Source organism: Ochotona princeps, chromosome 1 (genome assembly GCF_030435755.1).
Source record: "Ochotona princeps isolate mOchPri1 chromosome 1, mOchPri1.hap1, whole genome shotgun sequence".
NCBI lineage: Eukaryota > Metazoa > Chordata > Mammalia > Lagomorpha > Ochotonidae > Ochotona > Ochotona princeps.
The window spans coordinates 101,226,039-101,251,835 of record NC_080832.1 but is presented as its reverse complement, the minus strand read 5'-3'; the positions used below and the strand labels follow the sequence as shown (position 1 = coordinate 101,251,835).

Below are 25,797 nucleotides of genomic sequence, written 5' to 3'. Positions count from 1 at the left end.
CCTGGTCCAGCCTGCCCCCAGTCCCAACTCTCACTGGTGAGTGCTGCAGCCTAGTCCTGCCCAGGCTGTCCCCATCCCTGGCTTTCAAGCAAACTGGTGGGTGTGATAGCCTAGCCTGGCATGGCTCACACCACATCCTGGCTCTTGTGCACACCAGTGTGCTGTTGTTTGGCATAGCCCTGCCAAGTTCACCGTGGATCCAAGTCACACACCTGCTAACAAGTGGAGAATCCTTGCTTGGTCTGGTCCACATTCAAAGGCTCACCAGTGAGAGCTACAGTTTAGTATGGGAGTTTCCCATGTTCCCCTTCCAGTCGGACTCCCAGACCTAAATCTCACACATGCCAGCAGGGTTAGGTTTGTATTCTGCGTAGTCCACCCTCTTATCCCCAGTCTCAGCCTTTAAGTGTGCGGATGGCAATTGTGGCTTGGTGCACTGCACAACCGATTTGTGGGTATGCCTGTGGGTGCTGCAGCTTGGACCAGCCAGGCCCATTCCAGACCCAGTTCCCAAGACTGTGAGTTCCATGGTCATGCCTAGCTTGGGTCATCACCACCCCCAGATTTTGAGTAAACCAGTGAGTATTGCAGTTCTACAGGATGGACTCACATATCCCCCACAGAATCTGCCTCCAGACCTGTTAGGGACATGGCCCAGCCTAACGTGACCCATCCCCTGTTCTGACACTCATTGGCAGGTACTGTGATGTTGCTCTGCCAGGCAGGCCCCCAGCGCTCTTGTGTAGCTAATGGCTGGTGGTTAATGCTAACTAGCCCAGCTCATGTTTCCCATTTGGGGAGGTACATTGGTGACCCAGAAAGGTCTTCTACCTTCCCTACTTCAAACTGCCCAATTTCAGACCCCTTCTTTACCTACAAGTACAGCAACCTGATTTGTGGAAGTCCCTCAGAAGTCCTTCCTCATCTGTAATGTATTTCCTCAGTGGTTCCCCCTTCCATATATCCCTATACCCCTATTCCCAAGCAATTCACAGTCCCCAAGCTTCTGTAAATGTTGGTAAATGTTACTTTTAAAGAAAGTTAAGAACTAACTACTAGGAATGATGCTTCAGTGAGCATACACCTTTCCTGGTACTTCCATTATTCCTTTTTTTTCTGTTGTAAAAATTCAACAATTGAGAACTAGTTTTTTTTTTTTTTATTTTCACACTTTATCCTGCTTGGCAATAGATACATGTGTTTGTCTAGGTCAGATTTTTTTTCTGTGACTATTTCAGAGTGCCCAGGGGATTTTCTGAGTGATTTTTTTTAGCCTGCTAGATATTATGTTGTGTGAAGTTATCACCTTCAGTTGGATACACCTTCTGTTTGTATTGCAGGTGAAGATACTAATGTATGAAAATGAAGGCCCAGGTGGCTTTCCTTTACTGTTTAGTATTATTTCTGGCCACAGGATGTTCCCACAATAATTCCAAGATTCACATAAAAGTAAGTAAATGTGGGACCACCAGCTTAAGTGACTCCAAGAGAAACCCCTCAGTTCTAGGTGGCTAGATTTCTGGAAACGATTGATTATTTCCAAATGACTAGTTTTGGTGATAAAATTATTAACTTTATTTTTGGTGATAATTTTATAAAAAAGAAAGCAAAGTGAAGTTGAGGGGTGGCCAAGACTTATCTGAGGAGCTAATATTATATTAGGATAGTTCCTTTGGAAGCCATAGATAATTTAGAAAGGCAGAAAGGAGAATGCACTAGTTGGGTAGAAAAGCAATTTAGCTTTTGATCTTGATCTTGCCTTTCACTAGTACATAATTTGTTTTTTAAGTCTTATTTTCCTTATTGTAACATGGAATTTTTTTTTAAAAAGATGATATTTGTAGTTCTTTGTAGGTGTAAAGATTTGAGATTCTACTATTATAATTTAATGAACACTACTAATATCTGCCACTTTTTCCCTCTGAAAATATAAATCTGTATCATGAAGACTAAGAAATGCAGTCATGTTATATATGTTAAAAAATAATAAATGAAAACATATACAGTACCTGGTGCCCCATATTAGCTCCATTTCATGCTTGTAGTTAATACAGGCAGAAAACAACTTACCTACACATAATTTCCATAGTTGTGTTCTCCCTGGCTATTTAAACTTTCCAAAGGATATACCCAGCCCATTAACTTGGCCTTCAGAATCCAAGTGACCACTGTCAGTGTTCCAGCCCTCATGAGAGAACAGCAAAGCCTTTGTGTTCTCAGCAAGTTTTCTTCTATGAGTTCTTGCTTAACCAGCATGTCGATCTGTTGGCCTTTTCTTCCAAGTGTTGAATACATGTTATTTTCATTTTCATATGCAACCTCGAAAGTGCTATAGTAAAGATAGCCTTTGGAAATTTATGTATTTCAGAATGGAGATAAATTGCAAAGCACTGAAAGGAAACACAAGCCTGCAAGGATACAAGGTATGTGCCTGTAGAACAATCTTCATCCATTAGGAGACAGGCTAGAGTATAGTATGAGCATTGATGTCACAATAGTGTCTTCAGTTCATGACTTTCCAACTAAGTAACAATCTAAAATACGTTTTCTATTTTTGCCTGTACTGGTAGATTTCCTTACAATTATATCATCATTCGTGGCATAGATAGTGAATCAAACCGATGAGTATTATTGTGCTTACTGTAATAGTAAGTAAGTGTCAGTTTTAAAACCCAAAGGGGAAATCTACTGAAGGACATGATCTCACATAGAGCAGAATAAAGAGTACAAGATTCGTATTTTGGTTTATCAAAAGTCCTTTCAAGGTGCTTAAATATATACTACTCTGTTGCTGAAAGGCCTGCTAAAATGATACTTGATGCATGGGGTGAGGCTGGTCTTATTTGAGAAGTGAGAGGCAAACCCATAAGGAAATAATTATGTTAAAGTCATGTGGTTCCTGTTTCAATTAAGGCTAACTTAATTGAATGATATACCCAGTCATGGCCATGTATGTATTTTTGGTAGCAAACATGTTTTTGTATAGATATGGACTTAATAAGAGAAAAAGGAGACATCGTTAACATCTATTGGAGATTCATTATTTACACATTGTTATTTTTTACTGCTTTCGAGCCACAAAGGCTGAGTTGAGTAGCTGATAAAAAAAATCTATTTCTGTGAAGCTGTAGATACTTGTTCTCAGTCTAGAGTTCATGTCAAATAAAAGTATTGATCTGAAATCTAAAATAATATAAAAGATATTTCAGTCAGTGATGAATAATATTGCATTGGTAAAAAAAACTTATGTAACTGAAGATTCACAGCTGATACATATTAATTAGAATTGTGTTATTTGCTAATTTTTCTACTTACTGGAATTTACTTGTGACCCCCTACATCAATATTCACAGTAGTTTTGCGCTTCTTCACAGACATACACAAAACAACAACAGAGGTCTGGGGCCCACCCAAGTCCTCATTGGGCAGTGAATGGGATTGGGGAGGGGCGCGACCTTGGGCCTGGGGGCTTAAACTTCCAGCAGCCTCAGAGCTGGTGGTGGGTCTCAGGACGGGGCATCTCATGCCTGGATCCCACACGCCAGTCACCATGTGCACGTGGTGAGCTGTCCCCGGGCCTGCCAGGGGGCTGCTCCCTTTGGGGTGAGTACACCGAGGGAGGAAGTCTCCATGACTGGGTAGGTCTGGGGCCCACACACCCACCGCCCTCATTAGGCAGTGAATGGGGTTGGGGAGGGGCGCAACCCTGGGCCTGGGAGTTTAAACTTCCAGCAGCCTCCAAGCTGGTGGTGGGTCTCAGGACAGGGTGTCTCATGCCTGGATCCCACACGCCAGCCACCATGTGCAGGTGGTGAGCTGTCCCCGGGGAGCCAGTGCGCCATTTAGCGCCAGGCTCTGCCTGCTGGTCATCCGGATGGGGAGCTCTGGGGTTTTGGTTCTTTTAATCGCTGCTTAGGTAGTTCCAGGTTGAACCCACAGTGCTTCTGGGATGTGAGTCAATCCTAAAGATTCCCAATGACAGTAACTCTTCCTTTGAAGAATTTGTAATCACTTAACAATGCTGAGCACTGAACAACAGTTCATGCAAAAGCTAAGGCTCGGGGCTTGTCCAGCAGGATGTCCTATTACCTGACATGATGATGGATCAGGAGACGGGTCTCATTAGGCAGGGCCGTAACATTAACTAATGCTCAAGAACCATATTCTGGGGTAGATTGTGTGGGGGATGTGTGGGCCACACCCTGTGGAAATTCTAGCCCCACTGGTTAGTTCAAGAGATTGGGTGGTGATGGACTAAGCTAGGTGTGACCAAGGAGCTTGCCATCAATCACAGGTAAAGGAATCCACAACAGTCTGGACTGGTCAAGGCAGCAGCACCCGAATGTGCATCCTGAATAGGGTGTGGGGTGGGCCGGGCTGCAACATTCACCAGCTCATATACGGCCAAATGGAAGGCCAGACTGAGCCGGGCACTGGAAAAACCCATTGGCATGTATGAGAACTGGGTCTGGGAGTGGATCAAGTGGAGGAACTTGGGAAACGCCTCTGGCGAGTCATAGCTCCTGCTGGTGAACATGTGGTCCAGACTTGGGGGTCGGACAAGCTGGGCATAGTAGTTCCAACAGCTGGCTAATGTGTGAATTGGTAATGGAATGGGATGTACTGGGCAGGACTGAGCAAACCTTAGCCCACAAGCAAAACTAGAAACCAGCATGGAGCACAGATCAAGCCGAGCTAGGCTCTTGCACCTACTGGTCTGCATGAGCCAGGAATGCTGAGCCACAGTGTCTAAGGCAGAGGCCAGGACAGGTGAGGAACTGAGCTAAGCTGAGTCAGAGCAGCCACTGGCATGTGTGTGATCTATGGCTGGGAACAGGCCTGGTTGGGGAGCTAATGGGACACCCTAACTGGGTTGAGGTTCCCACTAATGGGTGCGTGTGCTGGAATGGGGGCTGCGTTCTGATCAGGAAACGGTTGTAGTCTTTTTTGGCACTAGTGTCGACTGACTCTGGATGCACCAGACCGGGTCAGACCCCAACACCATCTGGTGTCCTGGAGAACCAGGGTAGACGTGGGATGGACTAGGCTAGGTCTCAACCCCTACTGAGCCATATGTGAGCCATATGTGGGTATAGACAAGCCATGGCTGGGCTGAAACATCCAACAGCAAGAGCCAGAGTGGGTTGAAGACCAGCCAAGAAAAGCCACTGTTCTTGCTAGGACAGGAGGTCAACCGAGTAGGGCTGGCTCATGGACCCCCTGGTATATGCAAAATCTGGCATTGGGGGGGGTCTGATGGAGGAGCCTGGGCAACTCCTCTGGCAGGACACAGTCCCTGCAGGTTAGTGCAAGAAGCATGATAGGAAACAGCCCAGAATAGGCCATGGAAAGTTTCCCACTGGCATACATTTGGCAAGGGTCAGGGGCAGACCAGGCTGAATCAGGTCACATCATCCACTGGCAAAACCAAACACCAGAACAGAGTGTGGGTCAAGCCAGGTTTGGTCATGACAAAAAGCAGTGCACAATATGGAATTCCAAGATGAGGTTTCCTGTACCGGATGTGACTGCAGCACCCAACCAGTACACACTTGAGAATTAGGAAGGGAGGGGGCAGAGCCGGCAGGGGCATTAAGGGGGTGGTTCCCTTGCTGGACAGCTACTCCCCCTGGAGAGCATGGGCTGGGATGGGGGCAGACCAGACTAAGCAGGGCTACAGTACCGGTGTGCCTCATGTGGACTAGATCAGGGAAAAGCCAGGCTGGGCTGATTGTTCCCACTGGTGCAAACAAATATTAGAGTGGGTGAGGGTTGTTTGGGCTTAACCGCAGCATCAGCTGGCAGAAGCTGGCACTGGGGGCTAATTCTGTTAAGTCTAACCACAGAACCACCCGAAGAGTGCATAAACCGGGATTGAGAGAGACCTGGGAGGGAAATAGTGGGCTCCTCCCTCTTGGGTTACTACTCCCACAGGAGGGCAAGAAAACTAGGATGGGGGGCTGGGGTGGCTAGACAGAGAGGCACTCAACAACAGCCATGAGGGCTGAATAGTTGAGCTGGTTAGATAGAACTAAGCTTCAATACCCATTGACATATACAAGAGCCAAATGAGATGTGGGACAGACTGGACTAGTCAGCCACACATACTGGCAAACCAGGGAGGGGGCGGGCCTGGTGGGGGTTATTGTGGGTCGCTCTGACTAGGCTGCAGCTCCCACTGATTTATGTGAAGGCTGAGTATGTGCTGGGCAGAACCAGGCTGGACTACAACACCCATTGTTTCCATGCAAGTCGGAACTGAAAACAGAACCAACCCAGCAATTGCAACCACCAGCGGATCATGATGATGGACTGTGCAGGGCCCTGTGCTTGCTAGAACTCACAAGCATCTGGTCTGGGAATACCTCAAAGTTTCTTTGGGGATCTCCCCAATCGAAATGGCGGACTCAGAACCCTAACCATGAAAAGACAGAGGACAGAACAAGTCAATCAACCACCTTAGCTATATGTTGACAGAGAAATACTGGGCAAATGGAGACTCTATGATGGACTATGTCAATCAGTGGATTCTTCAACGACGTCATCGTGCTTGGAGTGGTGAGAGTGGCAGCAATTCATAACTGGTGAACTACCAAAACCACTTAAGCAAGTATCTCAGAGCGTGCCCCACATCCAGGACTTGGGGTGGGTGGGAAACTGGGTGGGGCTTCTCCCTCAATAACCCCCTTTACCTCAGCTACAAGAAGGAAACAATATGGAAATAATAGTCTTAGCTCATCTCTATAGCCCTTGAACCTTTTTCCCCCTAATTAACTATGCAAAGATTGTCAAAAATGTAATTAAAAAATCAAATTAGAAAAGCAACAACAACAACAACAAATGTTTTGCAGAGTACATATGACACCCACTGTGGTTGACCAGCTGTGATTGATGCTCTGTCTTCTCATTCCAGTTCCTAGTCTGTAAAGATGCATCCTTTCCCTATTTATGTGTTGCCATGTTGTGTGTGTGGGTGACTTCTGTTGGTGGTTTTGCTATTTTATATGGCTCCTGGCCATGATTCTGGCTTGTTGCCTAGGGTTCCTAATCCGAAGAAGGCCGAAGCATGCTATGAATAGCTTGTGGAGAAAGTCCTTGAGTTACATAAACTTTGTTGAGGCACAAACGATGATGCTGTTGACTGTGAGTTCAGTAGGCCAAGAACAAACATTAAACAAAGACTTCTTAAAGTGGAAAAACACATAAAAACAAGGTTGCATTGTCAACTGATAAAATTTTTGTGAGCAGAAGCATTAAGGAACTTAATCTTATGTTTCCCTGGAAGCAATGGTTCAGTATTTACTTATGAAGATTTTATAAAACAATACTTCTGTGAATAATGAGAATCCATTGTACCTGAAAACAAATTTCAAGTTTTGTTGGGTTTCGTGTTTCTTTTTTAATATGACAACTCCATTTATCTAGTCCTTCAAATTTTAGTATCTCATGCTCAATGCATTTTCTCTTAACTCCTATGTTAGCTTGGCATTAAAGATCATTCTCAGCTTCATTCCCAACTTTTTTCCCTCTTGTATTTCTTGTCTCTTTCCTCTCAGGTACTCTGAACTAGCCTATATGAATGACTCACAGTGCTAATCACTGAATTTCTGTCAGCTTCCCAATCTGCCCGGCAGGTGTTTCTCATTGCTGTGGACACAGTTCAGTGTCACCTCCTCCATGAAGCCATCCACACTCTCTAGAATGGATTAAATATCGTCAGAGAATAGAAAGGCTAATTTGGCTTGTTGTTTTTTCTTTTGTCCATTTTAGAGAAGTGTCATGGATCTTGCATTACTCCTTCCAACTGCAGCCAGCCCTGTACTAAACACTTTCGTGGAGAAATAGGATTTACATGTCATCAAAAAAAGTGGCAAAAGTCAACAGAAACATGCACGAGTCTTTCCTTGGAAACACTCTTTCAGGTGATGCATTTTACATACTATTGGGGATAGAAATCACTGCCTCAGGAGGTGATAGAGGCATTTTTAATATTACTATCAGACCCTCTTATAAAAAGCCATGGACTGGGATGCATAGGTCTCTTAGTCTACCTTCCATACCCAAACTGTCCTGTCTCTCTCCCATCTCTTAACTTTTTGTTTCTCTCTCAGAATTATTTCTCAAAGCAAATAAACTGGGGAACTCATTTATACTATAATGGAAAAGACTGGTTAATGGGTCAAGTTTTAGCTCTAAGAGTGATTGCATGCCTTGTGCTAATTAAATAATTGATTCTAATACTAAATCAATTTTGAAATTTTTTCTTATACCTTGAATCATTTGCTGTAAATGGAGAAACACGTGGTCCAGAAGGAACAGAAATTCAATGCATACTGCAACTATTTGTTTCTTCTTTGTTTTATATCTCATTAGAAAATACATGCATTTCTGTATTTTCTAATTTTTGGTGGTTATATAAAGGAATTACTGATGGTGTCTCCGTCACTTACCATAGATAATCATGAAGAAGTTTTTGCAACAATGGTAGAATTCACAAGTAAATTTGTGGGAATAAATTATTGCTTTTCCTTATCCAAAGTCACATTCTGAGGATTTTAGGTAAAAATACTTGTAAAAGCTGATAAAACTTCTTAATTATTGAAATCTGAATTTCAAAATCACAATTTCTTTAGCACTCAGTCTGGCAGTGTGGAAGACCTGTGACCCTCAAAATCCACACCTATTTCCCACATGTCTGCAGAGAAATGATTGGGAGAGCATCCTGGTGGAAATCACTTTTCTGAAAGAAAATCAGAACGAAAGGTCTACCTCACAATTCAAGTGGACATTTTGCTGGAACTCCTGCCTACTTGTAGCCCCACATTACTTACTCTCCGTATGTCTTAGGTTACACACTTGGTTCTCTATCTATTTCCCCTGTGTGGATGTCTATATCTTTTACTCTTTGATCTGATATACTAGGCGCTGAAGCATACGTGAATGAAGCAATATATTTTTCAGCAGGACTTGGATGCTGTATCGCGCCTTTCCATGGCAGCATCCGTGATACCTCTGGACATTCGTGAGTTTCAAGCTCCAGCTCCTATTGAGAGTGTGGATCAGGGAATCCGTAAGAACTGCCCTCTTGATTATGCCTGCATAATCGATGTTGTGAAATCATCAGAAACCACATCTGGAAATATCGCATTTATAGTGGAATTGTTAAAAAATATTTCTACAAACTTGTCTGACAATGTTACTCAAGAGAAAATGAAGGTATTTGCTATTTTAATTAAAAATTAACAATGTTTTTCTGAATGAGCAGTTTGCATTTTGAAGTTATAGATGTACATGATAGGGTAAAACTACAGCTGTAACAAGAGCAAGTATTTTGTTTCAATTTTGCAAAATAAGCACATTCTAACTTACAGAGTTTTCAAGAAGTTAGAGTATTGTTTTTCTTTTTACATTATTTAAAAAATATCACACAATGGGCCCGGTGGTGTGGCCTAGTGATTAAAGTCCTGGTCTTGCATGCACTGGGATCCCATGTGGGCACCAGTTTGTGTCCCAGCTGCTCCACTTCCCATCCAGCTCCCTGCTTGTGGCCTGGGAAAGCAGTCGAGAATGGCCCAAACCTTTGGGACCTTGTACCCTCGTGGGAGACCTGGAAGAAGCTCCTCGCTGCAGGCTTTGGATAGGCTCAGCTCTGGCTTTGTGGCCACTTGGGGACTGAACCAACAGATGGAAGATCTTTCTCTCTGACTCCTTATTTCTGTAAACCTGACTTTCAAAAAAAAATGTTTTTTAAAAAGTGTTTTAAAAAATCACATAGCTATGATCACGAATAAGCCTGGTTTACTGGCCAAAGCCAGAAATCATGAGCTGTTTCTTGGTCTCTCATGTGAGTGTTAGGAGTTTGCAATGTGCTACTTTGCCTAGTGTGTCATAAGGGAATTGGATTGGATGGAGCAACTGGGATAGCAAGAGGAGTCTAAATGGAATTCTGGAACCATAGGCAGAAGCTTCATCTGCTGGTCTACCAGAATACTGGACCCAAGGACACTTAACTGTCCAGATCAAGACCTAAAAACTCTAAGAAGATAGATGAAACAAATCTGTTATTTTTAATATATTCTAATACATATCTGACAATGATTTTTAAAATTTCTTTAGACTAACTTAGAAAATATGAATAAAGGCTCCTAAAATAGGTGAGGAGGAATAAGAATCATATTATTTTTGGAACCAAATTCCATGACTTTCCTTTTTGTTTTCCAAAATAATTCAGGTTTTCCTATTCAATCTGTAGAATTTCCATTGGCTATTCTACAAGGAAGATTCATCAGCCCTCAGATATGGATAAGGAAACAGAGATCAATTACTTACTTGCTTCTTATAGCATCCTAACTGTGCCTAGAGGTTACAGAGGAGTAGAAACTATCATAGGAAGAATGTCAGGCATATTTACTCATATTTGCACTCAGAAGCAACAAGATTATTTGCAGAGTTGTTGGATTAATCACACCCTAATAATAGTTGAAAAACAAACCTAATTACAATCATGTCTCCTGACACTAGAGTTATAAAGTTTTTCAGCCCTGGAATTGATTTTCTCCAAAATCAAAATTTCCCTATATAATATAAGGAGAAAATTCTTATATTTAAGTTGAGTTTTAGGAATAAAATGACTCTACTGCTGTGTTTCTAAAATTATATTCTGTAGAAATTAACTGTTCTAAGAAATATTAATGAAAATCTCTTTTTACTTCTTTATTTTTATTTTTAATTGACATACTAATAATACATAATTTTGGAGTATGCTGTGATAGTCCAATGCATCTATTCAATCTGCATTGATTAAGGGTTACTAGTATTTATGTTTTTTTAATAACTTATATAGAGAATCTAAAAACATTTACAACAAAGAAGAGTGTGAGTGAATACTGAATACAAATGTTAGGGAACCATTTGGAATGCCCACATTCTGTATTGCAATGCATGGTGTGAGTCCCAGCTCTCCTTGGGATTCCAACTTCCTGGTAATGTGCAAGCTTAAAAGCAACAAATGTTGGCTCAAGTACGTAAATTCCTGCCACCTATGTGGGACGCTTGGATTGAAATACAGTTTCCTCACCCAGATCGGGGTGTTGTGAACATTTTGGGATTGTATGGAAGATCTTTCTTTCATTGTCTTGGTCTCTCTGCCTTTCAAATAAACAAAACAATGTGTAAAAAAAATTGAAACAATGGTCAGTAGAAGCTAAGAAGTGTAAGGAGGTGTCAGTTAAAGAGTGATTGTATTACAACAATGGAAATACAGCTGTTCAGAAATTTCATTTTTAGGAAGTAGATGAAGAGCACCAACGTTATAGGAAGTTCAGGATTTATCAAAGTTAAGCAGGATTTTCAGACCTGAAAAGTCCAGGAGCTAATGAATTTTGGAACTCTTTATGTGAAGAGAGAAACAGGAGATTATTTCTCAAACTTAAATTACATCAGCATCATATTCCTAGTGAAAATTTGGGTTCTATACATCGCAGCTTGGAAATTCTGCCCTGTGTGCAATAAAAGAGCAGGAAAACTTTAGTTGCTTTGTTTTCTTTTTTATTTTTCCCACTGTGCAGTTTCACTAATGTGGGATTCTAATACAAAGGGAATTTAAAGGGAAATAAGTGACTGAATTTAAAAATCATTTTTGCCATCCATGTATAAAGCCTTAGCATAACCTCCACCTTTCACCATTGCAGAGTTACAGTGAGGTAGCTAACCACATCTTGGGCACAGACGCTATTTCCAACTGGGCCTTCATTCCTGACCTGAAGGCCAGCTCAGACCTGCTGTGGTCAGTGAACACATTTGCTGGACAGCTCCGCCTTCACAATGAGTCTGAGAGTCTTGTGGATGAACCCTTCATTCAGACAAAAGGCTTTCGCATCAGCCACAATACCTCAGAGAAAAATTGGAACTTCTCCATGAGTGTGAACAATGTAACAGAAGATATCTTTGGAATGGTAGAAATTCCCCAGCAAGAGCTAAGGAAGCTGTCACCAACTGCATCTCAAGCCATTAGCGTCGCTTTCCCAACCTTAGGGGCTGTTCTGAAAGAAGCTCACTTGCAAAATGTGAGTCTTTCCAGACCCGTAAATGGTCTGGTCCTTTCAGTGGTTCTACCAGAAAGATTGAAAGAAATCCTCCTCACCTTTGAAAAGATCAATAAATCCCGGAGTGCCAGGGCTCAGTGTGTTGGTTGGCATACCAACAGAAGGCAGTGGGATGAGAAAGTGTGTGAAACCACTTTGGATATCACCAACAAAGTGAAGTGCCGCTGTAACTACACCAATGCAATGATGTCTTTTTCCATTCTGATGTCTCCCAAATCTGTGACTGACAAAGTCTTGGACTACATCACCTGCATTGGACTCAGCATCTCAATCCTCAGTTTGGTTCTTTGCTTGATAATTGAAGTTATTGTTTGGTCCCGGGTGGTTGTGACTGAGATATCATACATGCGTCATGTATGCATTGTGAACATAGCAGTGTCACTGCTCACTGCTAATGTGTGGTTCATTGTAGGCTCTACCTTTAACAGAAAGAATCAGGACTACAACTTGTGTGTTGCAGTGACATTTTTCTGTCACTTTTTCTACCTCTCTCTTTTTTTCTGGATGCTCTTCAAAGCACTGCTCATCATTTATGGAATGCTGGTCATCTTCCGGAGGATGATGAAGTCTCGCATGATGGCCATTGGCTTTACAATTGGCTATGTGTGCCCACTGGTCATTGCTGTCACCACAGTTGCAATCACAGAGCCAGAAAAGGGCTATGTACGTCAGGATGCCTGCTGGCTTAATTGGGACAATACCAAAGCCCTTTTTGCATTTGCCATCCCAGCCTTGGTCATTGTGGCTGTCAATCTTATTGTGGTTTTGATGGTGGCTTTCAATACTCAGAGACCCTCTATTGGTAGTTCCAAGTCTCAAGATGTAGCCATAATTATAAGGATCAGCAAGAATGTTGCCATTCTCACCCCATTGCTGGGACTGACCTGGGGTTTTGGAATAGCCACTCTCATAGAGGGCACTTCTGTGATATTCCACATAATATTTGCCCTACTCAATGCTTTCCAGGTGAGCTCCAAAAAGGAAATGTTTTGTGTGTGCTGTTTTGGCTAGATGACAAAAATACTTACGATTTAAACTTGTAGAACACAGTATATTGCATTTATTTTCTTCCATGTCTTAGGGGTCTAGAGGTATTTGACTACGGCATTTGTTTACCTACATCATCTGGTTCATTGCATGAGAATCTCCTCTTCTAACTAAGGGTCTTGTATACCTCCTAAAGCTTCATGGCCTTAAGAACCTAACCCTCATTTACAGAGCGCTAACCTTAGTTCAAGTGTGTGTTAGACAACATTCAAGCTGTAGTCTTAAAACAAACACAATTGTTATGCTTTCTCTAGTGTTGCTAAATTCAGTGAAATGGCTGTTTTCTATGGTGTGAAAATATGGCTCTTGATACTTTGGCTATTAATTAAGATTTCTCATACCCTTTCCCCTGAAATTCCCTGCGGCAAGAACTGGCAAATGACTGCCTGCTGCCTGTTTTTGTAAATAGAGTTTTATTGGAACACATCTATACTCATTTATTTACATGTTTTCCTATGACTTTGTTTGAACTTCAGTGGCAAAAATAGTTGCAGCAGTAGGCTATGCAGCCCACAAAACTCAACATACTTAGAGCATTGTTCTTTGCAGAGGAAAATTTTGATGACTGCTGCAGTGATTATGAATAAAACCACTTGTAAAATCAGTCAAGTTTTCCTATTAACATGCCACCTTGCCCTATTTAAAAACTAACTACAGAATATAAAGCAGACTTTAAAAAATGCCAGGTCAGATCCATTAAGCACCTACACATAAGTCTTTAACAACAATAGAACAAATTTACTTAACTCCTTCCATTGCGTTGTTCAAACAGAAACCTTTAAGTTTTTTTTCTTTTTTTCTTGAAACCAAAAGCTCTTGGACTCATTTCCTCCTGTTGAAGTTACTTTAATGACTTATGATTTCATCCACTTTTTTTTTGTGACTTCCTTCAACCTGGGAAAGTTCAGTTCTGTATTTTACTTTCAGATCATTTGGGTTTTTTTTCCTAATGAAAAAATATGCATTTTTAGTTATGTACAATACTCTTAGCAAGCTTTCCTTGTGACTCACACTTTAAAATTTTTGTCATCTGGTCAGTGTTTCTTCACACACACACACACACACATCCTTGAATTAAAAAAAAAGGATCATCCTAGTCTCAGCACTGTAACTTTCTCTTTCATATAGAATGTTCTTCTGCCAGCTCAATGTCCCTGCCTATTCATTGACTTTTAACCTCAACTGAAAGTAGGCTGCATATAAACTGATTTTCTTAAGACACCTTCCATGACTGTGATTTTGAATTACAAGCGTCCATGTTCTATGTTCCTGTAAAAACTATGACTTCAATATTAGAGATGAATGTGAAGAAACCCCAATAATATTAAGGAGTTCTTCCTGCAACTGTAGCCATTCAGTAGGTGTCAGTGATCCTTAGTACCAGTCCATGAGGGCAATCTTCCAAGGGTGGAGATAAAATGTGAAGAAATACTCTTCAGTGCCTATTTATATATTTCAGTAGAAAATGGCTTCTAATGTCCACAAATTTTATTTGAATATCCAGGAAATTTGATATTTAAACAATATCTTGAGTGTTATTTTAAAGCTATCTTTCAATGATTCTATGATGTTTGCTACAGGGTTTCTTCATCTTACTTTTTGGAACCATTATGGATCACAAGGTATTTTTAATTTCTTTACTTGGTGAAGATGATGTCTATGTGGTTGAGGGAAGTAGGAGGGTGATGCTTCTTTGATGGGGACTGAAGGCTCAAGGCATCCACTGCAAGGAGAGAACCATCCTCTCTTGCCAAGTCAGCAGCAGGCTTTGTGTATGTGCTGATGAAAAGAATGAAAACCATGGCCACGATTTTAGTCATAATTCCAAATCTAGTTATAACCGCACCTCAACTACCATCCAAATCTGATTATTTGCCAGGCTAGAATAAGCCGTTAGTTGTTCCTGTTGGGGTGAAGTCTTAAGGTCTCAGGCAGCCAGAGAAAGCCTTGGGATTCTGTTATTTCCTCTGACATCTACAGTATGTTTCTCATTGTTACTGCTTTTTAGATAAGAGATGCTTTGAAGATGAGGATGTTGTCACTGAAGGGAAAATCAAGGGTAGCGGAGGTAAGCCCTGCCTTTTAGTCTCAACACTGCACAGTCTTCACATTGCTCATATGGGATTGTAGATCAGACCTCAGGGTTTGTTAGCAAAATGGCTCCCCTTTCTTCATGCTGTAAATGTGGAGCGCCTCTCCCTGAAACTGAAGATCAACAGCATAAACCCTTCGGGAGGACCCTCTACAGAGAGTGTATTTCAGGTTTACTTGTGGTGACAGGACCTCATGGAATCAGGGATTATGGATTCATCGAATGGGAAAGTTGGGAAACCAGATACAGTAGAAAAGAGATTTAACCCAACCCACTCACTTTACCAGTGAGGAAATTGAGAGCTGAATATGTTTACTGGGCTCATCAAGAACCAAAACACAGCTAGGACCAATGTCAGAAAAATCTTTGCATTCTGTATGATCAAGACTGTTTCCAGTAAACCATGCTTTTACTGTCTTGTAGTCTCCACATATTTACAGCTCTTGAAGAAGTCTTTCATTTGATGATCTGTCTTCTAAGACACTAAAATTGCCAATATTACCAGGTTAATTAAAAGTTATTTGTCCAACAGACGCATTATGAGCTACTTCATTAAAAAAAATCCTGAGAATAACCATATATCCATGATTAACTAGAATTGAATATGACTTTTAAAACCACAGTTAATAAAATTTAAGACAGAAATTTCCTTAAAATGTTGCCACTTCGAAATTGAAACGTATCTCATAACCAATGGCATGCCATGGTGTAATTGGTAAGCTTTGTTTCTATTTTTTAACAGAACATAAAACTAACTATGTCACTTCCAATGTTGATTCAATGAAAAACAATGGTTTAGTTTCGTTTAGCACTGTCAGTTTGTGTACTTTCCACTATGTCTTCCACTATCTCCAGCCAGGCATACACATAAAAGAAATAAATGTCCTTTTTTGATCCAAGGCAGCATGCATTGTAACTACTGTTATTTTTCTCCATTTAGAATGCATCATTAAGTCCAACCAATGGATCTAAGTTAATGAATCGTTGACAATGAAATGTGAGTATTAAAAACTCAAAGAGAAGCTTCACTTGCGAATTGTATCAAGACACTCTCTGTCCCCTGGGGACACATGATTATTTGCTGCCTGATGATAGATGAGGTGGAAGGAGAATAAGGAGGCCTTCTTGCAGAAGACAGAAACCTCTTCATTGCTCAGCACATGAATGAAAATATAGGCCTATGCCATTTGCAATCTGTGTCATTTTTGTATAAACGGCCACACCTTAAGTATACTCTTATTTTCTGTCCTCTGAGCAGATGTTGATCTTGTAACTGCACAAATATGGCACTGGGTTAAGTGCTCATGTAGCTTAGCTCCATGTTATCAGCAAATAGTGACTGTTTACGATAGGCCCATCATGAGGAAGACTAGGATTGATCTCTGAAACGGGTCCCAGAAGGTCCCAGAATCATGCCTTGTGGGGCTTGTGTGTAGGGTTGTGACAAATTAGTTGTCTGCTCACAGTTAATTCTGAGGCTTACTTTTACGTAGGTGAAACCAAGGTGAAAGAATATTAGGAAGCCATTATTGGGAATAACAAATCCCAACAGGGCAATTGAAAGCCCAAGATGTAGTGGGGAGGTATGGGCAAGGGTGATCAGCCTTGGAAATGGTTTTGTTTTGTAGAGGTTTCATGGTTTTTTGTATGGATATGGATGACTCTTAGGCACTTCTTTCTCATTAAACATCATCTGGCTTCACTCATAGCCTCTTTCACATTGCTTCCTTATCTGAATCATGGCCACATGTTGATGAATGGGGTTCAAGGCAAGGCTTTGAAACAACCTCATGGAATCAAAGCACTCAGAGTTGGAAGAATCCTTCTGGGACCTCCTGTATTACAGAGTTTTGGGAACTGAAGTTTCGCTGGTGTGGGATGTGGGCACATGGTGCCAGAGAGAGGAAGAGGTGTTCTGAGGGCTCTATTTGAGTTGACTGACATATATAGGGTATTGTAAAAACAAAGAAAGGACACAGTTGGAATATTATTCCTAATTAATTACCTAAGCGTTTAGACTTTTAAGTTCAAATTTTTAAAAGTTGACCCCCTTGACTTTTGCTTATTTGTTAGTCAGCAGGGTTCTTCCACAGTTGTGTATCATGGTGACTTTTTAAAATTTGTCACTAAGTGAAAGTCACTAAATTAGCTGGCATTTTAGTTAAGGTCCTAATGTGATAACAACTTGTTTTAGGTTGATTAGACTGCCTTGTGTAGAAAGAGCCTTACCCTACCTTCTTAAGGTTGTATCTAATCATGCAAAGAGTAGAAGCATGGTTTTGGCCTTATCTCCAGACAGTTGGGTATATATGAATGACCATAATAAAGGTTGGAGAAAACCTGTAGAAACTAAGCTCTCAGACTATACTTATTAGATTTGGGGAGCTATGAAGAATTAGACCCAAATTAAAAGGAAGTTTAGGGAGGAAATGGGAATGCCTTCCAGCATGAAGTTCTTGCTGTATAATTTTGTAACTCTATTTATGAACTGAGGCGTTAGGTGATACACACCAAAGATAAATTTTTTTCAGTGTATCTTCCATTGGTGTCTGTATGCCCATTGTGATGTCCCAATTATTGGGGCATATGCTTCTAATACCTGAAGTATTTTGAAACAGCAGTTGGCATCATGGCAAACTATATTGGTGACATAGTAAACATTACACTATGGGCTAACAAACTCACAATAATAATTTCCAAAGGATCATTGTAGGAGCAGGCAGCATCAGGTGGAGCCTATTAGCAGAAAGTAGGGCTCTAGTATATGGATTATGGGAGAGTTCAACTTGGCACACTTGTGGAGATTGGTAAACATAAGGCAGGACTGTGTAGAGTAGTACAGGGTTAATTCTTAGAGAAATGGTATTTCAATCTTCAACCTGAATACAAAATCCGATACTGACCAGGTCTCAGGAGAGAGGCAGAATTTCATTGGTGAGAAATGGACAGAACAAAACTGGACTTTGGTAGTACAGAATTGAGGCCCCAAGGGTAGAAGAAGGTCCTCACAGCCCTGAGAAATGAAGTGAGGATGGTTCTCAGGATCTGTGTTCTTGTGGTGGGAGAAGACTTCAGAGGAATAGAAAGTGCGAAGTCTGTTTCAGTTACCTATTCTAACAGGCAGGAAAGGTGGAGGTGCAACAGCTACACAGCTCCCTCTGCTGTTTGTATGAAGGGCAGTTATGTGCAGTGTAATTCTAGGGGTGCCAACAAGCCTCTTGGTTCCTTCTATGTTTCTGATTTTAAGCCTGAAATTCACTTAAAAGTATATAAAATTCTTTTTCCACATGAAAAATAAGTAAACATATTGAGTAAAGACCACAAAGCAGGCAACAGAGTTTACAACATAAAAATGGTAAAATGAGAGTGACAGAGACTAAATTCATAGTGTTGGGAGAGCAGCACAGAGAAGATGGAGGACATAGACAAATATGGCTTGGAGATCATCTTTTCCTCTATGTGATCTCAGTGAAATAGTTTCTGTCTTTGTGCTACCTCATTTGTTAATCTATAAAGGGAAGTTCATAATGGTACATACCTCTCAGAATGGTTTCAAGAATCAATGAGACAACATTTTAAAAACTCCCAGAATTGTCTGGACCAGATTGAGTTGCCAGTAAATGACAGCTATTATTCTTTCTAAAGTGTTTCAGTCACTATGCCTGGATGCTTCATTACTCATGAATGTCCTGCCTATGAGACTGAGAGAAAGCTCCTGGAAGAGAGCAAGGAAACCAATCAAGAATGAAGAGGGACTGCCATGCTTCCTGGGACAACACCTTCTTTTCTGCCAGCAGTGACTCCCAAGCTCTTGCTGTGAAAATATTTGCTGAGAAAAATTTGCGGTTAACATTTGGTGACTGGATTTTAGCAGTGCTGATATCCTGACCTGGTGACCTACCCTTGACATCTATGAGGTTGCTTTCCTAGCCAACCGTGGGAAGATTATCAACCTGCAACATGTTATGGCTTCCTTGTCAAGACTGGAGCTACTAGCTTGCCATGGAACTTCTCCTGCTTTATCTTCTGACGCCAGTGCTATAGCGCTATGATTCCACCATTGTCTCTCTGCACGGATCCTGGGCACTTCGGGGACCAGAGGCTCCATTCGACTTGCGGTATAAGGAAGAGATAGCAATGGGAGGACTAGGGCAGCAGGAGAGTCAGTCTACCTTGGAGTCCAGCAAAGCCTTTTGGCTCTCTGAAGATGGGGAAGAGAGGAAAAGTCAGAGAATTATTTAATGTGCTCATTGTTTTAGTTCATTTTAGGCATTGATGAAATAATTTAGCTTCTAGAATCTCAGTCCCCTCATGTGTGAAACGGGAAAAATACAGTTGTAGGTTTTACTATTTGTATGTTTTGTGCATACCTGTACTTGCAAATATGTGTATATGTCTTTTTAAACCAGTGTACATAAGTAAAATCCTGTTTAATATTATAAAAATAAAAGTGAATATATTTACCTTTCACAACTTGCTCCTTTGTAAATTGAGGTGACTCTTCCCACTGGCACCGCAACTCTTGAATAATGACTGTAGTATCAGTGCACTTGAACTCACTGACCAGACCTTCAGGAAGCCCAAGAATGCAATCCTACCATATCCCCACAAGGAAGCAACTTGGGGATAGTTGGCAGAGACCACTACTTCGGCTCATCTTTCAGACTCTGCCGATGAAATTTCCATCATCAGTTTGGTTTTAAATAGCAAGGTATTCAGTAGTTTCCCAGATGGATATGCAAATGTGAGTAGAACAATTCATTTAACTGGAACCAGCATAGTGGTTCCGTATGGCGCCAGCATTCCAGACGGGCACTGGTTCATGTACTGGTTGCTCCATTTACAATCCAGCTTTCTACATATGACCTGGGAAAGCACTGGAAGAGGGCCTAATTAACTAGGCTTCTAAAGTCATGTGGGAGACCTGGTTCCTAGCTTTGGACTGACCCAGCTTTAGCCATTGCAGCTATCTGGGGAGTGAAACAGTAGATGCTGGATGGATTTCTCTCTCTCTGTCTTTCTCTCTCTTTTTCTCTCCCTGTCTCTTCCCCGCCTCCCCCGTGTTGCCCTCTCTCTGTAACTCTGACTTTCCAAGTAAGATAAATAAATCTTTACATTAAAAAGTACATTTAACCACCCCCTGGAAACAAAACAAATAAGTAAAATTGAGTGAATACCTTTTTGTAGGACTGCTGTCAAAAGTTGTTATGGAAGTTCAGTGTCCCTGTGGTTACCAGAGGTTGGGTAAAGTACTACGTCACATTTAGAGAGTAGTAAGAAGTTCTGGTGTTATATTACACAAGAGGATGACTATAAATAATGAAGATGTGCCATGTTTCTCTAAAAAAACAACCAGAAGAAAGGATTTTGGATATATTTTTTTTTACCATAAAAGGTGATAAATGTTTGGATAGACATATGTGTTTGCCCTAATTAAACATAAGCAATGTATACATATACCAAAACATCACATGGAAGTCACAAATATGTACAATTTTCAATCATTTAAATTTTTAAAAAAATAGGCATAATTGAAAGAATAAAGATTCTGATTCAGTGTTTCTCTGGGGGAAAATCTTCTGGGATGATAGAGCAAAGCAAGGGTGAGAGGTGAATGGCACACAGTGGCCTAAGCTGCAGGCACCAGATTTCCTGTTGCTGCTCCCAGTGAAGTCTGACACTTGAATCTTGCTTTCCGCAGAGCATCAAGATCAACCCCCGGCTCCCAGCCTCATGCTGTTAATACTGGTTCCTTCTGCTGATTGACTCGGCTTGGCTCTGCACACGTGTGACGTGGCTCACTGAGAGCATGCTCAGAGTTTCATACACACCATGAATTAGGACCTGGGATTTGCTGCGTTGAGGAGGTTTAGGCATGTTGAGAGTTGAGTTCTACAGATATCTGACATCTCTTCTGCAGTTTATTTCTTGGATACCAACCCATACCCTTGCTGGAATGCCATTCCATTGGCCAACTCTCTAGTGTGCTTGGTTTGAGTGCTGTATTCTGTGCAATCCTGCAGACCCTTTAGATAGTGTACATTTACTAGTTCAGCTCTAGTGGCTAAGTCTCTTTGCACTTAGACTTCAAGGTCTGAATAGACCTTTGTCCCCAGGTAAGAGTTCCTTGTCTCAAATTTCATCTGAATTAACTTTCCCTTAGCCTTCCAGATTGTATTTTGATCTTATTCAGAAGGAAATATAAGGAGACTTGTTTGGTATAAACAATCTTGTTCAATATCTAAGTTCACTATTCACTGCTTTAAACAACTGTTTATTCTCATTTTATTTGAAAGGGAGGAGAGGAGGGAGAGATTGAGCAGGCATGATTTCATCCACTGGTTCACTTCCTCAAATGCATAGAGTCGGGCCAGTTTGAAGCCAGGAGCCAGGAACTCCATCTAGATCTCTCAAGTACTTGATCCATTCTCTGCTGCTGGAGTGTATTACAGGAAGCTGGAATCAGAGCCAGAGTCAAGATTTGAGCTCAGGCAGTCTGATATGGGGCACAAGTGTCCCGTATAACCTGTTAGCTGCTGTATTATGCCCATCTGAACTCATTGCCTTTTTTGTGTTCCATTGTAGTAACAGGGCTTCCACTTTTATCCTAGAACCAACTTTCCGCTCTGTGCCAACCCTAACAATAATCCTGTGCTGTGTGTTGATGCACTATCTGATTTCAGTTCCACATAAACCTGCGTCTCCACCTTCTTCCTAAGGTGGAGGAAACTTTCTCTTTTTCCCAAATTGCTCCCTGACCTTAGCTGCTGTGTACTCCAGGTGTCTTCACCACACTGCTTTCTCACCAGGAAACTCTTCTTGCCTCACACACCCACTTCCAGTTGTGTGAACTTCCATGTGTTTCCTATTGCATATTTTAAAATATGTTTACTGATATAGAATTTATTGTAATGTATTTTGTGAGTATAATTATGAACAAAACTTAATCTGTATGGGGTTTATAGTCTACTGAAGAGGGGAGACATTTAAATAGGAAATAGTAGTAGGGGCTGACTGCAAAGTATAGTATCTAAAATAGACTATTTCATTTTCTCATTTTACTTTTTTCCTATGTGAGAGACAATGTTATTTTCATCTTAATAGAAATGGAGAATTAGACACAAAAAGGTTAAGTAGGCTGGCCTTGGTCACATAGATCAGGAGGAGCAGGGTTAGATTTAAACTCTATCAGCCTGCTTTTACTACTATTCATCCTCACTTTGCTTTTTGATGGATCTAATACAGCTTGTCAGCATACACAGTTTGCTGAATTTTGGTGAGAATTTCATTGAATTAAAAGGGGATTAATATCTTTGCAAGATTCTGTTTTCTAAATCACTGACATAATTAACATTTCAATGTTAGTCTTCCATTCAGTGGACTGGTTTATTTTGCTACATGCTTTATAGTTTTCTGCGTGAGATTTTTCTTTAGATTTTTTAGGGATTTATTGGTTTACATTTTAGAATTCAAAATGTTAATTTGTTTCTTTATAATGTGCTTTGGCATCCAGCAAACTTGCTAACTTTAGTTATATGTTCTAACAGTTTATCTGGATATTAAAAAATACTACATCCATACTTGACATGAATAAAGTTTTTAAAGGATTTATTTTAAAATTTTTATTAGAAAGCCAGACATACAGAATGGAAGAGGGACAGAGAGGAAGATCTTCTGCCTGCTGATTCACTCCCCAAGAGGCCGCAATGGCTGGAGCTGTGCTGATCCGAAACCAGTAATCCAGGAGCTTTGTCCAGGTCTCCCACACGGGTGCAGAGAGGGTCCCAAAGTTTTGGGCCATCTTTGACTATTTTCCCAGGGGAAGAGCAGGGAATTGGACAGGAAACGGGGCTGCTGGGATTAGAACTGATGACCATATGGGATCCCGGCGCATGCAAGGTGAGGACTTTAGCTGCTTGGCTATTATGTCATGCCCAACATGGATAACATAAAAAAAAAATCTATTGTTTGATTTGAAAGGTAAGGGAGGCAGGGGTGGGGTGGAGAGGGTAGAGAGAGTGAGAGAGAGCAAGAAAGACTCTTTCATGCACTGGTTCACTTCCCAAATAGCCTGGTGATAACTGGGGTTAAGCTAGGTAGATACCAGGAATTTAGGGCTCCATCCAAATTTCCCATGGGAGTTGTGGAGACCCAAGTGTTTGTGCCGTCACTTCTCAGGGTACATCATCACGAAACTGGAGTCAGGAGTACAGCCTGAGTCGGAGCCCAGGCATTCCGACAGGTGATGCAGGTATCCCAGCCAGTGCTTTCACTGCAGCACCGTACACTTGCTTGGTATATTCTTCTTCTCTTTATAATCTAGCACTATGCAAATGGATACTTTGCCTCTTTTCTAATCCTTACACCTTTAATTTTTCCTTGCTATTCTGACATCATTTAATTATCTGTGAAAATGAACGATAAGACAGATATTATAGCATACAATTTTCTCTGGATGACATCACAAGTTACTGTTGTCTTTGCTAAAACTTACACTTCTCTGGCAGGGCCCTTGTCCGGGGAACACTCAGGTGTGAGTGAGAGCTGGTGGTTGTATGGGCTGCCAAGGGTTGGATCTGTTTGACTGTGTGAGAGTGGCTGTCAATGACTCATTTATTAGTAAAGGTTTTATTCTCTTCCCCACATATCAGAGAAGATAATACTGCCTTGGGTTTGGTTTTTATGCATAGACAGTGTCTCTTAGAGAGAGATAATGACTGAACTTGTCAAAAAGTTTTCCCAAGTGTTTTTTTGTTTTTGTTGTACTGCCAACACTCCTGTAATGTGTTGAGAATCTCTATAGGATCCCCACACATTACTATGAAACTTCCAATACCAGTAGGGACTAGATATTTAGTAATGGTTAGCTCTGGATGAAAAAAATGTTTTATTCTGGTGTCACAAAGGTTAGTTCTGTTCCTATGTTGAAGAAGCTCACCAAACAGTGCCCAGCCCCAAGTTCATATAACCCTGAGTTCGCATAACTGCATCTTCTGTTGTAAGCAACAGAGAATGACTCACATCCTTGGGCCACTGCACCCACATGGGAGATCCAGAGGAGGCTCCTGACTCCTGGCATCAAATTAGTTCAGCTATAGCCATTGTGAACCAGCAGAGGGAGGATTTCTCTGTTTCTGTTTCTCTCAGTTTCTGTACCCCCTCCCCCAATAATGGTTTTATCTATCTATCTATCTATCTATCTATCTATCTATCTATCTAGAAAATGTAGGCTCTTATTACTGAGGACCAAAACTCAGATTTTCTAAGAAGTACCAATAATTCCCCAATGAGAGAGAGAGTGATCTTTCATCTAGGAATTTACTTTCCGTAAAACCTCAGTGGCCAGAGCTGGGCTGGTCCAAAGCTAGAAGCCGGGACTTCTTCTAAGTCTGAATCATGTTTGTAGGTACCTAAGACCTTGGTCCATTCTTCACTCTCTTCCCAGGCACACTATCAGGGTATTGAATCAATACGTGGAACATTTGGGACACAAATCAGCACCCGTATGGATGCCAGCACCATGGGCAGAGGATCAGCTTGCTATCTTGCTGAGATTATGTTTGATTATGTGGCAGGGGAGATGAAGCAACATGTAGAACTATGTTTGCTAATTAGTTGACCTGGATAACTTCCTGGATTATTTAGGTGGACCTAATGTGGTTGCCAAAGGTTTTCTCGAAAAAAAAAAAAAAAAAGGACACTAGAGTAGTGAAGATACAATGTGACTTGCCTTGAGGATAGAGGAAGGTCCAATGAATCAAGAAATTCAGATGTCATCCAAAAGTGTGAATAATCAAGAGATAGGTTCTCCTTAGAGAGGTTACCTTTGGGAAGGTAACCCTGTGGATGCCCTTATTGTAATCCACTAAGACACATTATGGACTTGTGACATACTATAAGATAGCACATTATTGTATTTTAAGCTGATAAATTTCTCATAATTTGTTAAAGTAATGACATGAAATGGATATAAAAACTGTAACTATGTAGTCACAAATAATCCTCTGGCAAATCACACCTTGGCTAACCAGCTGAGCAAACACCAGTGATTTTTAAGAGATCCACTACTTAGGTACCATCCGGTTGTTCAAATCTTGGAGCGAATGACAGTTGAAATGACATCAACGTGTAGCTATTTTCTCCCAAAGAGAGAAGTACTACGTTCCAAATGGGGCGTTAGGCTTATTTCACTCAATATGACAAATTTTTCTTTTTAAGAAAAAAATCATTTTTAACTGAAATATGAGGTTCTTGAAGAAAGGGGCCTATGTCAAATTGTATTGATTAGTTTTTCTATGATGCTTATGTATTTCTAACAGAAGGAACTGTAAACTGCAGGCTCAGGCAGGGAACAGCCGTGGCAGCGTAGCGGGCCAGTGACACTGCTATACGGGCTGGGGATGAGGAGCCAGCTCTGTGCGAGGAACTGGCTGATGGTGCTTTTTCTGCTTTCCAACCACACTGCCTCACTTAATCAGAGTGCAGATGCAGCTTGACAGCTATGTATTACAAAGGGCTTGAAAGGCTTTCAAAAAAGATTCTGCTGGTCTTCTG

General features: G+C 41.1%; 1 protein-coding gene across 1 annotated transcript; it reads left to right on the top strand.

Annotated features, from left to right (window-relative positions):
* The first annotated feature begins 1,356 nt into the window (after positions 1-1,356).
* ADGRF4 (adhesion G protein-coupled receptor F4) lies at positions 1,357-16,231 on the top strand. Its single transcript, XM_004590426.2, has 8 exons — positions 1,357-1,449; positions 2,369-2,423; positions 7,771-7,922; positions 8,965-9,216; positions 11,691-13,070; positions 14,732-14,773; positions 15,160-15,219; positions 16,184-16,231. Exons 1-8 carry the CDS (start codon positions 1,357-1,359, stop codon positions 16,229-16,231), a joined length of 2,082 nt encoding a protein of 693 aa, XP_004590483.2.
* Positions 16,232-25,797: the final 9,566 nt, after the last annotated feature.

Excerpts from the sequence above, each read along its gene's own strand:
- ADGRF4 (XM_004590426.2), top strand. The coding sequence starts at position 1,357 with ATGAAAATGAAGGCCCAGGTGGCTTTCCTTTACTGTTTAGTATTATTT. Across the intron at positions 9,217-11,690 it reads TTACTCAAGAGAAAATGAAG|AGTTACAGTGAGGTAGCTAA; the intron begins GTATTTGCTATT and ends TCACCATTGCAG. Across the intron at positions 13,071-14,731 it reads CCCTACTCAATGCTTTCCAG|GGTTTCTTCATCTTACTTTT; the intron begins GTGAGCTCCAAA and ends TGTTTGCTACAG.